Below are 18,312 nucleotides of genomic sequence, written 5' to 3' on the forward strand. Positions count from 1 at the left end.
CCAAAGGGGAGGTGTTTATTTGTGCAGCTGTGGAGGGTGAGCAGAGCCAGGCTGCAGCACCCAGGTTGTCCCTGTGTGCCACTCATGGCACGGGCTGGTGTGCCAGCTCCATGCCAGGACAGCTGCAGGAGGGACACAGCCCTGGCTCCAGTGGGCTCCCCCAACTCCAGACCTGGTGGTGGCCCTGTGTCAGGGCCCTGTCCCCGCTGTCCCTGGGCTGGGACAGGCTGCTGTGCAGAAATGGAGCCAGCGAGTCTGAGAGCAGCTCGTGTGGGGGGCAGGCAGCACAGGGGACGTGCTGTGCACATGGCTCTTCAAGGCTTTTCCCAAGGGACAAAGATGTGTCTGGTGGGTTCATGTGTGCAGAACTAAGGGCTGCTGGGAATTGTCAACAGAGCTATTTCCTGGCAGTGTCCCCTCTCCGAGGACATGAGTGCTCCAGACAGAGTGGGAGAGGGAGAAACCCACTGGTGCAATCCTGCTGGGCCCCTTGCACTGGGGATGGACTACCTGGGGTGAGCAGGGGTGGAAAAGCTGACACAGACCATGTTTGAGGGCAGAGCATCCTGAGCCTAAAGTGGGACATATTTCCCCCTCTCTCCTTTGCAAACAGATGGCACCAATACCCACTCCAGGCTGGGACCAGGAAGAATCTGGCAGACAAAACCTCCCAGTCTGCAAAGGCCAGGATTCATTGTTTGGGGATACTGAGAGAGCCCTGGGGAGCCCAAGCAGCTCGACAAGCACACGTCAGCCCACTCTGTACATCCCCAGGGAGCACCCACAGCCGCACATTTTGTTTAGGAACAGCACGTTGGGGTTACAGCAGCTCCTGGGAAAGGCCAGCTCAGAGGAAGCACCAAAGGCAGAGGAACTCGCTTGTGCAAGTGTGTGGGTGGAGGGCAGCAGCTCTGCTACTTCAACCTCATCAACCCTTCACTGCTCACCTCTATTTTTGGTGCTTTGTGGTGCTGCAGGACCCAGTGGTCCCCCTGGGGCTGGGACAGCTGCAGTGTGGGATGCCAGACCCCTCTCAGCTGAGACTTCCAGCCTCAATAAGCATCGTTAAGTGCTAACGGGGGCTTGGGGTCGTATAGTGCAGCGTCTCTGTTGGGGAAATCAGCCACTGAGACAGGACATTCCAGGCTGTTTGGTCTGCTCTGGCATCATGTGGATTGAAGCAGGTCTCTGAACTGCTCTTCCATCCAGGCAGAGCTGGGAGCAGAGAGAAAAGCCCACATCCCATGCCTAACACAGAGGAGAGAGACCAGAGCCAAATGACCCAAGACAATGGTGGAAGCAGCCACACTGGGGGCAGCAACAGGTACCATGTGCCAGCAGGTGACATGCAGATACGAAAGAAGCAGCAGATGTTGGCCTATCCACTTCTCTGAAGGTTTGATGAGGGCCAGATTTGCTCCAGCTTCAGGTTTTCAGAGCCTCTATCAACTGCAAACCAGCCCAGGAATTTCAGCATTGCTCTGAAGTGGTGTCAAGCCGCAGACCACAGCAGAGGAGGGGCGGGTGCCAGGGAGCACAGCACCACATCTGGGCAGCCCATCTGGTGTGGCAGCTGCCAGCACTTGCTCCTGGCTGCATCCTGGGCCCTGCAGGGAGCTGCACTGAGGCTTCATCCAGTGTCTCTAAAGCTCTGCCCTGGTACCCAGAGGAGCCTGTACCCCGTGTGCTCTGTGGTCCTGCTTTGACTGGGAGGGTGACACCAGTGCCCAGGGAGGAAGGGGAGACAGAAAGTGCTGGGCTTCTTCCAAAGTGAGTGTATGCCAAAGCATAACATGAAGGGGAGCATCCTGGGAGGATCCTGCAGCATTCCCCAGCACTGAGAACACTCCTGCAGTGCTGGAAACCCTGGCCATGGACAGCACAGGATGCCAGCAGTGCCAGGAGGTAGCACTGGGCCATACACACATGGTGCTGTTCCTTATGGGTGCTTCCCTAGAGGGGCTGGGGCACTTGGAGGAGGCAGCAGACAGACCACGATGTTATCCTGCTGCCTTTCCCCACCTCGGGCCCTTCCCGACCCCGTCCCACGCACTCTCCTCACCCCCACCCGAGCCCTGCTCTGAAATGTGCTCGGCAGAGCCCCGGGAGGCAGCGACAGGCTCTGGGTGAATACTAATAACGATGCCGGCCGCTCGCCCCAGACTTTCCCACACATCTGCAGCCACTTAATGTGGGAATCGTTAACCCTCTGCTTGCACCACGCCTGAAACACAGCCAAGGACTGAAACCAGGATGCTCCCCACCAGTGCGGGGGGAATCACATCCCCAAGCCACTGAGAGCAGGGCCCACACCTGCTGAGGGCTGCCAGCATGTGTCCCTGTCCTCAGTGCCCTCTTGAGGATAGTCACAAAATTAGTGGCATTTGCATTTGCCAAGAAAGCTGATCTGGATCCCAAAAGAGATCACTGAGCTCTGGGTGTGGAGAGGGCAGCTGCATGGCAGCATTGGTGGCACATCCACTCGGGCTATCCCAGTCCAGCACCCATCTCTCCAGGGACCAGCTCTGCAGACTGTCCTCACCATGGGGACACAAATGACAGCACAGGGATGGCTCAAGCATCTGGGTACAGCCAAAAGCCACACAGGAGTCTGCAGTGAGGCTGGTGGAAATGAGGCAGGGGTAGTCTTCTGCAAGAGGGTTGCACTGATGTCTCCATTGCCAGAGAAAAGAGGTTACTCCTGGGGCATTCAGAAGCTGGGGAATGACTGAAAGGGAAAGGCTGAAAGGGAATGGCTGGACTGGGATGTGAGTGGGGCTATGCAGCTCTGGGATATGCTGGTCTGAAGCCACAGAATTGCCTTTGGGAGCAATAGGAGCTGGAGCGAGTGGGGAGATGGTGGGGCAGGAGGCTGTGGGGGAGAAGGGAAGCAAGGGGAGACACCTACTTCATTCTCTGTGGGCATCTCCCTCTCCTGCAGAAGCCATGGTGGAGTTCAAAGCAAGTTGGGGGACAAGGCAGGACTTGGTTTCCCATATTGAGTGCCTCCTTCATGGGAACAGGAGCTGGTGGGATGGTGTCCCTGCTCCAGCTGTGATAACTGCGTGCAGCCTGGCCCTAGGGACCTCCCAGCCCTCCTCCTTCCAGGAGATGGCATCACTCGATCACGGATTGCAGCACCGAGCCCCAGGGAGCATCGAGGGAGCCCTGGCTGCTCTCCCTCTCGGCTGTGTCTGCCTGGTTTCCACCAGGAATACCAGGTCTGAGGGACTGGGGGTGGTCCCCAGGTTGAGTGCATTTCTGGGGTCTCTAGGGTGGATGGAGGGGGTACTGCCATTTGCTGTCACCCAGCTGGGGATTCCCAGGGTGTCTGTCAGATCCTCATCTGCTCACCCATGGGACCCCAGAGCAGGTGGCAGCCTGAGGCACCAAGGGTCCCTGCCAGCACTCTTCAGCCCCAGCTCAGGAGATGAGATGCTCCTTGGGGACCCCATGAGGGCTCTTCATCTGCCTCCTCCCCAGAATAAACTTCACCAGCACTAATAAACGGGTCAAAGAAAAGAGGAGGGGACTTATTACTGGTGGATCTTTATGGCTCAGTTGTCCTCCCCTGTCCCCTTTGCCCACACTGAGGGAGATCATGCTCAGCTGTCAGTGGGCACCTGGCCATGCTGTCCCCTGCCAAACCTGTCACCTGCTCCCCTGGGGAGGATGCAGGTGTGGGATGCTGCCCCAGAGCCCTGAGCCCTCCAGTCCCCAGCAGCTGCCTGAGCCCTTGGCATTGGCTCCACAGACTGGGAAAAGGTAAAGGGGCCTGGACTCCCTGCCACTGCCTGTAAGAAACAGCCAGTGGCAGGAATGACCCCAGTCTGTAAAATGCAGCCACCCCTGGGATAGGACCCATCAGCCACCTGTGTTCCTCTTTACCTCCCACCATCTGCTCAGGGGGAATTTTCTTTTTTTCCCCCCTACTTCCTGAGTCTCTTTGCTGATGGGAGGAAAAGGAAGAGTAGAGTGGCCTTGACTCTGTACTTTACACAAAGCCATGGCTGTACTGAGAGCTTGGGAAAAATCCAGGATAGATGGGGTTACATGGCACATCAAGCAATCAAGCTGAGTGGTGAGCTGAGATCATCACTGGGTGGGACGGTCATGACAGTCACCTTTGTCACAAGGGAGGGACCTGGGGCAAGGCTGAGCAAGGGGTTGGGGACCCTGGGCTCCAGAGGGGATGCTGCAAAGTGCTCACCTCTCCTGGTGCCTGCAGCCATGCCAGGTTTGGAGAGACAGAACTCAAGTGGTGGCAGCTCTGGGGGTGATTTCCCGTTGCTGGGGGTTTACCCTGTCCTTGTAAACCTGATCCCTCATCTCCTACCCATCTACATCTCATCCTGGCACCCACCTCCTTGCAGGAGGTGGATGTAGCACAGGAGAATATGTGCACCCAGTTTCAGGTAGAACTGGGGCTAGACCAATGGGATGAGGCTTTTGGGACTGACACAGGCCACTGAGGGTCCAGAGCTCCACTCTCAGCCCTCAATGCCATCCTTAATCAATTTTTCCTTCTTTTTCCTACTGTTGAGTTTCAGACTGTTTTGGTCCCAAGAGGGTGAGGATCATCCTTGCCCTGCTCACATTTCTAGCAGGGGAAGGGGCTGGTGCAGAGAAAAGGACAGAGATGGCCTTGAGGAAGTGGCAAAACTTCTTCCTGGGGCCTGTGTGGACTCTGCTTCTGATTGAGGGGGAAAAGCCAGCTTGCAAATGATAACTGTGGCTGCAGTGGTGGCCAGTGCAGCTGGAGTGTGACACTGGTGGGGAGCGAGGCATCAGTAGGGCTGAGGTTCCCAGCTGCCAGTGGTGGAGTTTCTGGGCAGTGTCACTCAGTCCCTTGTCCCCCTCTGGAGTGCTGACCTGACAGGTGATGGGTGGGTGATCTCTGCTTGGTATTTGTGGCTGGCACCTCGCATCTTGCAGGCAGACAGGGCTTCACAAGCATCCCCTTTCTGCTTGATTTGCCCTATCACCAACTTACGGAGATGGCTTTGCTTTCTTAAGAGACAAAAAAAGATGAGAAACTCCTCTTGCTGTAGGGCCTTGAGCCCCTGGAGATGTGCGAGCCCAGGTACTCCCAGCATTGTCTGCTGTCAGGATTGGAGAGGTGGGTTTGCCCTGGGATGAAGGAAATGCAGACCCAGAGGCTCCACCAGCTCCTTTTTTCCAAAGAGGCTGATGCTGGTGCTGGGCACAGGAAAACGCCATTCAGAGCAAGAGCTTGGTGTCCCCCAGCATGGGGACAGACACACACAGGTCAGCTTGTCCTCTGCATGCTTTCAATGCTTTTGTTCATCCCAAGGCACCCCGTTCCTGGGATATGGATGGTGGTGGGGTCCCTTGGGGCGTCCTCATGGGACTCCTATGTCACCTTAATGTGCCCAAAGTCATTACTACACTGCTACAGAGGCACCAGGTCCAGCGGCATGGGCACAGTTGTGGGGTAGTGACAGACGGGCTGGGGGGTCCTCGTTGCTCCCTGGGGTCACCCCCTACCCCATCCTCCTTGCAGTCAGAGTGGGAAGTTTGAACTCGTCCCCCTCACCCGCTGGGGTTTCTGCACTTTGAAATGCAAACCTGCCTTTCAATGCAAATGCTGCGAGAGGTTGGGCCCAATAAAAGCCCGTGGGCAGGGAGGTGCCTGGCCCCAGGACAGCTCCCCAAGGCGCCCAGGTGAGCGGTGCCGAAGGAGGGCGGATTTCCCCGCACCCAGCGCCGCAGCCGCGGCTCCCGGCGCAGCATGAGCGCGGGGTCGGCCCGCGAAGATGTACGTGGGATATCTTGTGGATAAGGATACCAACATGTATCCCAGCCCGGTCCGGCACCCCAGCCTCAACCTCAGCCCCCAGAACTACGTGCCGGGGCCGCCGCAGTACTCGGACTTCGCCAGCTACCACCATGTGCCGGGGATCAACAACGAGCTGCACCACGGGCAGCCGGCCGCAGCCTGGGGCTCTCCCTACACCCCTGCCAAGGAGGACTGGCATTCCTACGGCCCCGCCGCCACCCCTTCCACCGCCAGCCCGGGCCAGTTTGGATTCAGCCCCCCAGATTTTAACGCCATTCAGCCCCCGGGCTCTGGACTCTTGCCCCCACCCATCAGCAGCTCGGTGCCCCAGCTGTCCCCTAATGCCCAGAGGCGCACCCCGTATGAGTGGATGAGGCGCAGCATTCCCAGCACCAGCAACAACGGTAAGGAAACCCTCGGAGCAGAGAGTCCCTGGGCTTGGGGCTCTGCAGGGCCGGATCCTGCTCTTGCTCTCCCTGCGTGGGGACTGACAGAGGGACAGGGACAGCGAGCTTAGGCTGCCCGCGGCACGACACCCGGTCCTCAAAGAGCAGGGGAACTCTGAGTGGCAGGGGATGAGGATGGGCAGCAAGGGTGCTGTCCTTCCACGCTGGCAGCTGGGCTTGTACGGCCAGAAAGTCCTTTTCTCCAGCTGGCCACTGGGTAGGATGGACAGAGCCAGAGACCCCCAGGACCCCCCAGGAGTGTAGGATGGCAGGGTCTCAAAAGTGAGAGCAAGGGTGAGCATGTGGGGCTGTGGCTGTGTGGGAGCCTGTGCATGGTGTGTGTGTGTGTGTGTGTGTGTGTGTGTGTGCAAGGTGCCCAAAGCTGTGTGTGTGTGCAGGGAAGGAGCTGTGTCTATATCTGTGCTGTGTGCATGTGGATGAGGTGGGTTCAGCATGGCTACAGGCTCTGAGTGTGCAGGGCACCATGAGGAGTCAGTGTGTACAGGCAGTGCCACCAGGTGTGTTGTGTGCCACCAGGTGTGTGTGTGCAGGGTGCTGTGATGAGGATGGTGGGGTGCACAGTGTGTGTGCAGAGTGCTGTGATGAGGATGATGTGGTGCATGCTGTGAGTGTGCAGCATGCTGTGCTGAGGATGGTGTGGTTCATGGTGTGTGTGCAGGGTGCTGTGATGAGGATGGTGTGTCCATGGTGTGTGTGTGCAGGGTGCTGTGATGAGGATGGTGTGTCCATAGTGTGAGTGTGCAGCATGCTGTGCTGAGGATGGTGTGTTCATGATGTGTGTGTGCATGGTGCTGTGATGAGGATGGTGTGCTGCTCAGTGTGTGTGCAGGGTGCTGTGCTGAGGATGGTGTGGTGCACAGTGTGAGTGTGCAGGGTGCTGTGCTGAGGATGGTGTGGTGCACAGTGTGAGTGTTCAGGGTGCTGTGCTGAGGATGGTGTGTCCATGGTGTGTGAGTGTGCAGGGTGCTGTGATGAGGATGGTGTGTCCATGGTGTGTGAGTGTGCAGGATGCTGTGCTGAGGATGGTGTGTCCATGGTGTGTGTGTGCAGGGTGCTGTGATGAGGATGGTGTGTCCATGGTGTGTGTGTGCAGGGTGCTGTGATGAGGATGGTGTGTCCATAGTGTGAGTGTGCAGGGTGCTGTGATGAGGATGGTGTGGTGCACAGTGTGAGTGTGCAGGGTGCTGTGCTGAGGATGGTGTGTCCATAGTGTGAGTGTGCAGGGTGCTGTGATGAGGATGGTGTGTCCATGGTGTGTGTGTGTGCAGGGTGCTGTGCTGAGGATGGTGTGGTGCACAGTGTGAGTGTGCAGGGTGCTGTGATGAGGATGGTGTGTCCATGGTGTGTGTATGTGTGTGTGTGTGTGTGTGTGTGTGTGTGTGGTGTGAGGGGCACAGTGTGTGCACTGGGGACAGTGCCACGTGGCTGGTGGCCATGGCTGCTGCAGGTGCACGGCTGCTGTGTGCCAGCTCTGCAGGAAAGGTGCCCTGCTTCCTGGGATTACCTCTGGCCTGGGCACTGAGTGGTCATGGGCTGTCCCCAGGAACAGGGTCCTGTCCCTGCTGAACTCCTGACCTGGGGAAAGCGTCTGGGTGACCCCAGCCCCCCACCCGCCCTGCTGCCCACTTCAAAGGCGGTGGGCAGATCCCCCTCGGGGCCAGCCCAAATTGACAAGGACTTCTCTTTGTCATGGAGATGGTGGCCGGCTCCTTTGGCAGTGAGGTGAGGTGTGGGCCCTTTGTCCTGACCTACCCTCACCCTTTCATCTTCCCAACCCGGACCCTTCCCAGTGGGACCCATGGGGCTTGTCTGAACCTGCCACTCCTCTCCTGTGCTGGCCATGAGCTCCTCAGAGCACTGCTGGGGCCAGACTCTCTACAGGAGTGACTGTGGGCATCCCTCAGGGATGAGTTTGCTTTGAGTTACTGCTGCCCCATATCAGGAATCAGGGCCTGAGCTCCCTCTTTGCAAAGTGCCTCCAGTTTTTGGCTTGTTTTTTGGCTCTGAACTATTCTCAGTAGCCAAATGCTATATAAGGGTCTTCTGCAGAGGTGCTTGGGGTCTTCCAGCATGGAAAATACCTACTTGTATTCCCAGAATCTGTGTGGCAGGAGTGGGGACCAGTGTCTGCAGTGAAGCAGGCAGAACATCCTGATAAATGGAAAAAAACCCAGCCCAAGAGTGGAAAGAGGAGGGAGAGGCAGGCTGGTATTTCCTGTCCCATTTTAAGCACTGAATGTAACTATTTAGGAGAAATGCTTCCCTCCAGATGCAGTGATGGAGACCTACAGGCGTGCCAGGGCTGAGGGCTCCCCTCTGCCCAGGGTGGAAAGGGAAATGTGATGTGCAACCCTCCCCTGCAGTGGGGACCCTGCCACTTCCACAGGTTTTGTAGGTCTGAACATCTTAGTTTCTTCTGAGAGGTGGGAGGGAGAATGAATGGGGAAGGAAAGCCATCAGCACACCTCTCCTCTGGATCAAGGTCATGGGTTCACACCCAGCAGTGAGGCTGAGATAAAACAGGAGCTTGAAAGTGCCTCTGATTGAGTTAGACGACAACTGAGTTGATTGAATTCTGAAAAAATACCATTAGTTGCTTAGTTTGTATCTCCTAGATCAAATACATACAAAGGAGCAAATAAACCAGCCTTGCTCCTCTCACACACAGGAGCTGCCCCAGCCCCACCACAGCCAGGCAGGGGTGAAAGGCCCTTTTTTGGGCTGGTTTCCTTAGGATGGATGACCAGTAAGCTCCTTTTCTAAGTCACCCACAGATTAAGGACCTACCCTTGCACCTCTGCTGGGTCCATGAGCTGGGAGATGTGGGATGCAGTTGGTGTTTTCCAGTGCTGCCCTTTAAATAAAAGTCTTCATTAAGCTTGAAAGAGAGTAGGGTAGAGATGGGTTTCACATAGATAAGAATGAAGTTCTTAAATGAATCATTTTATTGAAATCAATGAACTGGACTTTAATCAGTCTGGATTGATAAACTCCTCATCTCACTGCAGTGGGAATAGGAAATGAATACATGGGGGTTTTTGCTATAAATATCAACAGTTTCATTGTGAATGCTATAAATCATAATACTTCAGAGGGTAGTAAATTAATGTTCCCTTTCTGTCTTGGCTCATATGAACAGCTCCTGGCCATAGTTTGAAAGCTTTTGGGGAAGAGCTGCATGGTAGTAAAATGAAGTGTTGTGCAGGGAATATGAGTGTGTTGGGTACTTCTGCAAATGTGATCCAGAGCTTAAGAAAAATCAATGAGAAATCTCCCAGTGACTCACTGCAGAGTCAGGCATTACAGGGGTGGATTTTCTGTACCTGTTACATTCATTTGTGCTTCTCCTGGATGAGCTGAGGTAACCCAGCAGCAGAAGGAATTGCAATGCCAATCACTGGGAATTGGGAGTTACAGGAAACCAAGCTGGAAGATGTCCCGAGGCTTCATTTCTCCCTCCAATGTCACCTCCTTTTCTGCTCATAAAATTTTCACTAGCAGCATGTCAGAGCCTCATGCTTCCTCCTTATTCACAATTATTTGCAAACTTCCCTGTGAATTGCACCCAGGGTTTATAAAAAGCTCAGGAAGGTGGCTGGAAGTGGGGCTGGCTGAACTTTGAAATTCACCCTCTGCTTGTTAGTCATGCAAATCCGCAGATACTGCCTCGGGTCTGGCTTTTAGGTCACTAATTGAGCAGGGGCTGCAATGCTAAATATTGCAAGTGAAAGTGCAATTGGAGCATCCCTTGCAGAGGCAAATGTGATCAGGGCTTTGTGTGGTACCAATGCCTGTGGTGCCCACACAGGTTTTGGGGTGATGGAGAGCAAGCAGTGATGCTCTGAGCATGTGGTGATTTGCTGGGTGTGCAGCTTTCCATCTCAGCTTTATTTTTTCTAGGTCAGTTTTCCAGCTCTGTTTATTTTCCAAGTGGGGCCCATGAACCCTGGGGGAAAGAGTAAAAAATCCCAATAATGAGACAGAAACATTTCCCCTGGACTGCTGGGATTCATGCCATGGTTGGTATGTTTTGGGATGATGGTGCTGGCTGGGGGACAGTGCATTTCCCTGGTCAGTCCCTGCATGGGGAGCCTCTCTTTAGAACATGCTCATTCCCTGAGAGATCCTTTCCTTCACTGGGACACTTGGGGTGTGTGTCGGGCCCCATCATTCTTCTTCCCTTGAATTATTAACCCACAACCTGCTCCTGGCCCCAGCTGGGTTTGTTGACTGCTTAGCCTGCTGGCCAAGGTACAGGCCTCTCAAACTTTCCTAGAATTGACTTTCCTTGAACAAAAAGGGCTTCCCTGGAGTACTGGCAGTACCTACGTGATGGGCTTGGCTGGCTAATACCCCGGGGATTAGTGGAGGGACACTTTAAACCTCTGGCCAATGACAGATGTTTCCTGTAGGGGACCTTTCAAGGACACCCACTCCAGCCCTGTTAGCTTTGTGATTGCTTGGATAAGGGGCTGGATCCTTCCCCCACACTGCCCCATGGCAAGGATGGGCCAAATCCTATGGGGCTGCAAAGGGGGAGAGGATCCCTGTGTCCATATGGGACCCCCACTGCCTTGCTGTCCTCCTCCTCCTACTGCAGGTGAGCTGGCAGGCTGGGATGAGCTGGATCAGGGCTGGATCAGGGCTGGATCAGGGCTGGATCAGGGAGTGGGGGGGTGTTCTGAGTGGGGCTGTGCTCGCCCCACGTGTGCCAGCAGCCCGTGTGTCACCCGGCGCTCCCCGTCCTCCCGCGCTGCCGCGGTCTTTGACCCGGCACAGGAGCCAGGCTGGCGCTCAGCTCAGTGCCCATAAAACATGGCAACAACTGGAGGAATGTGCCAGGTGCCAGAGGAAAGGGTAGAATGACTGCAGGGCTGGGAAAGACTTGGTCCAACACCCAGCTTCATGCTGCTGCCCCTGGGGATGAAGGGCTTTTGGTTGTATTGCCCGTGTCCAAGAGCGTGGGGACCCTCCAGCTCACTGCAAACACCAGACATCTGCTCCTCATCCCCTTGGGGTTTGCACCTCCTGGGAGGAGGATGAGACTTGCAGGAGGGGTGTCCCCACTGATGGGTGTGGATGTGGGTGCAGCTCTGTCCCTGTCTCACTCTGCTGGCTGTGCAAAACCCAGCCAGGGCCAGCCTGTGCAAAACCCAGCCAGAGCCAGCCTGTGCTCCTGCACACCAGTCTGCACTCTCCAAATCCAGCTCTTTGACCAGGTGTTTCTGGTCTTTCCTGCCTGGCTGTGCTGAGCACCAAATCTGGGCTCTGCCTTGAGCTCTGCTGGGGCTACAACCCCCATGCATGCATTCCCCAGCCACACACTCACTTAGAGCAAATATTTTAGGGAACACAGAGCTTGATCCTCTGTGAGCAGGAGGCCAGAAAGCCATTGGGTCAAGCAAGTTTGGCAAGTGAAACGTGTCCCAGTGCTCACCATACCATCTTGAACCAGGTTCTATTGCCTCCCAGTGCACATGGGAGAATTCCAGTTTGCTCTGGAGCATTTGGCACCAGGAAGGAATATTGAGGTTGTGCGAGGTGAACCACCATGGAGAGAGTTACCCTGGGTGTAGGAACATTGCTGGGCTTTTTGGCAGGGCCCTCAGACCCCAGGATAAGTCCTGCCTCAACCCTGATGTCTCAAGTGCCCATTTTTCCAACGCAGAGTAAAGATGGGGGAGCTTTGGAAGCGAGGATTCATCCAACATTCCCTCCCTCCACAGCACGGAGACATTAAATATGTGCAGAGAGGATGTGTGGTTACTCTCACCCACATTTTGACACCCAGCCTTGTCTGAATGCAGTTCCCTCTGGCAGAGGAGTGATGTCAGGCAGGGATCTCGGAAGGATTGCCCTGCAGAGGGGGTCATTCCTCACTGCCTGTGATGAAACAAGCCACATGGCTCCGGTCCTTCGCCTCGTGTCCATCCCATCCATCACTCCTCTGCTTCCTGTGGCAGAGGAAAAATAGCTGAGGATGCTGAAGTATGCAGGGGAAGGGGAAGGCTTGTGAAAACCGTGAGCTGCTGGTTCCCAGCACTCAGGGAGTGCGAGGGGCTCGGGTTTATCCCCCCCTCCCCAGCCACAGAGGAGCGTGGGTGTTTTGGAGTGGCTGCTGGAGCAGGAGGGGAAAGGAGGGGCAAAAATGAGTGTGGGGAGGGGGTGAACAGGGAGGGCATCAGGGGCTCAGCCCTTGCCACCACCAGTGCAGAATTTGGGTTCCCGTTTAGGGTCGGGTTAGGGATGGTGAAAGGAGCTGCGTTGCCTGTCCCCAGCCTCAGCATCAGCTCTGGGCACTGCAGCTCCCGTCAGTGCTGCTCAGCAGAGGGAGCATCCACCCCTCTGCACACAGGCAGCTGGAGCACATCTGGCTGCCAGATGGGGGTGGCTCCAGTCAGCCTGGAGGCTCCTGAACTTTAGGACCCGATCTCAGCTCCTTCCTGGGCCTAGAGTCTCTGTCATGGGGCATTTCTCTGCTGGCTGCCCTTGGTTTTGTGGGGTTGTGAGAGGGATTTCCCCTCATGGAGCTGCAGAAGAACTGGGGGTTAAGCTGTCCAACGAATTTCATGGCTCTGACCCTGGGACTGTGTGCCTCAATTTCTCCAGCTGTTGGGTTGCCTAAGCTCTGTCAGAGATGAGGGAAGTTTTCCTTGGTGTTTTCCCTGCAGAGAAATGCTGGATCCTGATAGAGCACTGATTCCTCTGGAATGGGAAGATTTTATCCTCTTTGCAAGTAGATGGTGTTCATTCAGAATGGAGGAGCTTTATCATGGAGAGGAAAAGCCCACATGGAAGGGACAGCCTTATGTCCTGCACTTTACCTCCAGTATGGATCAGTTCCTTCCCAGGTGCTCTGTGGTGACAGGACTCTATCACCTGATGTTTTTCAGCATTATAATTTTGTAATGCCATCAGATAATGTGGGACCAGTCTCACAATTCTGAGTCTGTTAGGGTTTTTGGGGGACAGTTTTTTATTTAAAGCCATCCTTTTTGCAGGCCAGATGATGGTGAAATATCCCCTTCCTGGCAGCCTCCGCTGTGGCTATGAGGGGAGAGAGCTTGGGGTGGTGGGCACAGGATCCTCTCTGATTTTCCCTTTCCCTGCCAGGCTGTTGATGCAGGGCAGGAGCTCTGGTATCCCAGTTTTGGGGCAGGGCTGTGGGAGTGAATCCAGGCTGGGGTCAGGACTCCATCCCCCTGTGTGTGCACGCTGGGGAGCGCGTCCCTCGGGCTTTGCCCAGCACATTAAAGCTATTCCCTTATCTAATCACAGTTCAGGTGAGTGCTATTAGGGTTACACATTAACAGTGCTAACGATGCCCTCTCCCCACGCTGTCATTGGCCCTGCCTTGATCCCAGAGCCAAAACCATTCCCACTGGCCCCACGGATGGCTGCATTTGCCTGCCCAAGCACTTCCTCTGCCTGGGCTTTTGGGGACAAGCAGGAGGGGCTGTAAGTGCACAGCAGGGTTGGAAGGGGCTCAAACTGTGCCAAGAGACATCACTGGCACCCCCTCTGCAGCCCATCCACACTCCCTCCTGGGGCACAGCCACGGGACTCCTGTTTCAGCTTTGCCAGGCTTGGCTGGGAATGCAGGAGCAGTTCCATCCCTGTTTGGCCATAGGCATGAGGATTCCCTGTAAGGAACAGGATTGGCTTGTCCCGAATTTCCTCTTTCTTTTCACAGAGCCATAAAAAAGTCTCCAGGAGAGAGTTAAGTGTAACCCAGCATTCATATTCAAGGTAGTTGAATTATTCATTGTCAATAGTATTTCTTGCAAATCCTTTTCTTTTCCTTGTGAATCACCCACAGAACATCCCTGAATTCAGCAAACATCCGAAACCAGCAATTAGTGGAGGTGAATAACTTTCCATCTCTGGCTTGGTTGTCAGCCCCCTGTTTTGAGTCTTTTCTACCTGATACTGAGCAACAAGTGATGGTATTGATACTGATATTGAGTCTGGTGCCCAGCTCACCCAGTGATGGCTCTGCCAGCCCTGAGGCAAAGCCCAACCTCCATCCAGGATGAAGGATGAAGAAGGAATAACAAAGAACAGGCTGTGATGGATCTATTTACAGCTGCAGCAGGAAATAATAATTCCTACTGAAATTCATGGCATATGTGATATTCACAAACTGCCTTATTTCTTTAGTCTTTATTTTTTTTACTCTATCTGTCAACTCCTTCACTTTCCAGGTGTTCCTTTTGTCCAAACAGTGGTGTTCAAACAAAAACATTGCAAGTAAGACTATTTTAAAGTTATTATCTCTTTAGAGAGGCTTTTGCTTTCAAATGAAAAAAAAAAAAACAACCCAGAAAAAAAAAAAAAAAGAGATGAATCTATGAGAAAGAAAAATCTTGCAGGAGCCCCTGAGCCTGGAGCAGCCAGAGGGAACCCAGTTTCTCACGGAGCTGCTAAACCTCACATAAATCTCCACCAGAGCATCTGGTTTATTCTGTAACTTCTTGGGAATTGCTGTGTTTGCAGATTCAGCACAGGCCCCCCCTGGGCTGGGGTGCAGAAGTTCTTTGGATGCTGGTGAACCCTTCCCCTGCAGGGTGGTGAGAGGCAGCAGTGACCCTTGGGATGGACAGAGGCCATTCCTGTGGAGGAATAAGGGCAGGGTGCAGATCCTGCATGGGCTGGGAGCCTCCAGCATCCCTCCAGCCCAGCAGAGTCTCCTGTGGGCATTTTAATTTGGAGCTGTCATAGCTGATTTGTGCCAGATTGGAGACAAGTGCCTGGCAAAGCTGCCATACACCCCTTGCACACAGAATCTCTGTGTTTCAGCCCTGTCTCTGCAGATATTCCACAAACACTTTGCTCAGTCAAATTAACCTTTTTTACCCTTTTTTCACCCTGTGTGGTATGCTCAGGTTTGACCTGATGGTGGTGAGGACAAATTAGGTGTTTGTTTCTGACCAGCCCGGGGATGATCTGGGCTCCCCACTCTGGAACATTCACTGAATTCATCACTCCCTCAAATATGATTTAGTGGCTGAAGTCCTGCCCTGGTGCTGGAACTCTGGTTCTGTTCCTGGTCATATTGCAGCCTTGTTGGGCTCCTTCCCTCTTCCATGGATCACTGGAGAGCTTCAGTGCCTCTTGGGGGCTGTGCTGGGACCCTCGGCCATCACCCTGCTCAGGCTGTGCTGAGCCCGTGCCAGCACCACCAGCAGGACACAGACAGTGGCATGGTCATGGAAACTGGGTGCTAACTTGAATTGAGTGACTGCTCCTTGTGTGCCTGGGAGTGCCAGCATCAAGTCCCAGCTGGGTGAGATGCTTTCCATGCCCATCCCAGGTCCTGCTTGCTCCCACTCCCACACTGGGTTTCCTCAGTGATCAATGCCATGAGCTGGATCCTTGTGGCTCCTGCTTATCCAGCAGAAAACCAGCTGCTTTCTTCCATCCCATGATGCTGCAAGGGAGCCCCTCTCCCACCTGCAGTACTCTGTGGCCATGGGTTGTCCTGTCTTGAACTCTTTTACATTTAAGTTTCAGCATAAGAGGTGGCTTAGGAATGTCTCCATCTCCTTCCAATGGGAGAGCAGGAGAGACACTGCCAAAACTAAAACTGAGCTGGTTGACAAACAGCCTGGATGTTGAGGTTTTGCTCTGTGGATGTTCTCTGATGTCTTATTGGAGTGTCTAGAGCCCAGTTTTCCTTTGCCTTACCTAAACTCCTGCTTTCACTCGGTGTCAGAATTGAACTGTCTTGCTGAGACTGCCCAGAGTCCAACTGATTTGGCCCAAAAGGTGGATGTGCAAAGGATTCATTAGGGAGAACAGATTAACAGGATGGTAGGCACACAGAGATCCCCTTTCCTGGCAGAACCAGGCTGCAAGCACAGTTATGTAGGTTGCTGGGTCACTAGAAATCCCTTTCTGCACATCTGCAGCAGTGGTGTGCAGTATCCTGTCCATGTTGATACACCCAGGGAAATCCATGGAGCTGTTCTTAGCTTGCTCCCACTCCTTCCCACAGCAGCACTGCTCTCAGCATCAGAAATTCAGGAGAAAATGAGTAATGATGTCTGCCATACAAACAAATGGCCAGGCATCATCACTCTCGACTCCCTGCAACAGGATTTTGTAATTTGGGGTGGAGAAGCAAATATTCACAGCTGTGTTTATTCCCTGCCTATGGGTTGTTCTGCAGAGGAAAACACCAGGCACTTGTCAGCAAACTGCCAGGCAGTTCTCCCTCGGAGTGCCACCAGCCCTCCACAGCCCAGGCACAGCTCCACACCTCACCCTGTGTGCCTGTGGAATAACAAAGGAACTTGGGAAGAGACAGCCAGTCTGCCTCTGGCTGTGTTTTTCTGCTAGAAGGCAGCAGGTGCTGTTTGCAACCCATAGGATGTGCATCTGTGTGCACACACATGTGGATCCTGGTGGCCCCAAGCTCTGTCCGTATCTGGGGGACCAAGGAGGGGTTCAGGCTTTGACCAAGCACTCCTGGCCCATGGAGCCAGTCCCTAGGAGTGCTTAGGCATCAGGTGGCTTTCTCCAGTGCATCTTTAAAGACTGTACCTACAGCACTGCCCTCTAACTTAGCTCTGTACAGGGAGAAGCAGAGTAACTCTCTGGCTGGCTGGGAAATGTGGTCATTCCAGGATTTTCTGTCCTTCCCCTTTCCTGATCAATGTACATTCAAATGATGGCACCTTGGTTTGGGGCTTCCTAGAAAAAGCTCTGGGCTTTCCTTAGCCTGCCAGGCAGCCTCTCCTCAGCCCATCACAGGACTTGCAGCTCTTCTCCTCGCAGGGACCATGTGTCATGACACAGGGGATTTATGGTCCATCTTCCTGGGGCAACTCTGAATCCCTCCTGCTCTTTCCAGCAAGCAATTCCACCAAAACCCAGGTACTTCCCAACAAGAAGAAGCGCTCTGATGTGAAACAGGAAGGATGTTAAAGCCAGTAGGAGCCTCCCACTGGTCCCCAGGGCTCTGCCATGTTTCTCCTGAGCTCTCAATGGGTGGCTGTGTGTCTCCTTGGGAATGCTCCTTCCACTCCACTGCTCCCCTCTTCCCCTGTTGTCTCAGCCCCACTCTGCTCTCTCTGCAGGCAAGACCAGGACCAAGGACAAGTACCGGGTGGTGTACACGGACCACCAGCGCCTGGAGCTGGAGAAGGAGTTCCACTACAGCCGCTACATCACCATCCGCCGCAAGGCCGAGCTGGCCGCAGCCCTGGGGCTGACCGAGCGCCAGGTCAGTGCTGCAGTGCCCTGCAAAACCCCCTCCTGGGTGGGCATGGGCCCACCTTGCTCCACAGACAGCCTTTCCAAACTCTGGGATGCCCTCCCTGCTCCATGGGGACTGGGGATTGCTGTCCTTGCCTGCGTCCATCCTCATCCCTTCATTGCCATCTTTTCCTCTCTGCAGGTGAAAATCTGGTTTCAGAATCGGAGGGCAAAGGAGAGGAAGGTGAACAAGAAGAAGCTGCAGCAGCAGAGCCAGCCCACCAGCACCACCACACCGACCCCCCCGGCTGTCAGCACCCTGGGACCCATCGGGGGAATCTGCAGCAGCAACGCCCCCAACCTCGTCTCCTCTTCTCCACTTACCATCAAGGAAGAATTCTTGCCTTAACCCTCTTCACCAGCTACAGACCCCAAAGAAAAGCACTATGCAGCAGAGCCCTGCCAGCCCATGTGCTCTGAAGGGTGACAGCCCCTTCCCAAAGACATGACTGTCCCTGGCTGACAGGGCAGACAGCGAGGCTGGGCCAGGAGCCACGTGGGGACCTCCCAAGGGACTCTTGGTGGGCTCTGCCTTGTGTAAAAAACTTGGGTTAGGTGCTGCTCTCCCATAGGAACCACGCACTGGTTTGTTCTCTGGTCTTTGTAGCCCATGGCAAGGTCCTGATGTCAGCAGAAGGAAAGGGTGATGGTGGAGGAGGGCTTTCCTGTGGTGGTCCAGGTGCTTCCTTTGGTGTTCCTGGCAATCCAGCTGCCTGGTGCTTTTGGGCAGTTCGAACAAGACTGAAATAGAAAAAAGACCTGGCTGGACTCAAGGCAAAATGAATT

At 54.6% G+C, this 18,312-nt stretch overlaps 1 protein-coding gene across 1 annotated transcript; it reads left to right on the forward strand.

The window, feature by feature from the left end:
• Positions 1-5,777: 5,777 nt before the first annotated feature.
• Positions 5,778-17,913, forward strand: CDX1 (caudal type homeobox 1; the record flags this gene model as incomplete). The annotated part of the gene is made up of 3 exons (XM_079319904.1): positions 5,778-6,204; positions 17,349-17,494; positions 17,669-17,913. The coding sequence occupies 3 exons, from the start codon at positions 5,778-5,780 to the stop codon at positions 17,873-17,875; spliced, it is 780 nt and encodes a 259-aa protein (XP_079176030.1). The 3' UTR covers positions 17,876-17,913.
• Positions 17,914-18,312: the final 399 nt, after the last annotated feature.

This window comes from Erithacus rubecula (assembly GCF_903797595.1).
Source record: "Erithacus rubecula genome assembly, chromosome: 16".
NCBI classification, from domain to species: domain Eukaryota; kingdom Metazoa; phylum Chordata; class Aves; order Passeriformes; family Muscicapidae; genus Erithacus; species Erithacus rubecula.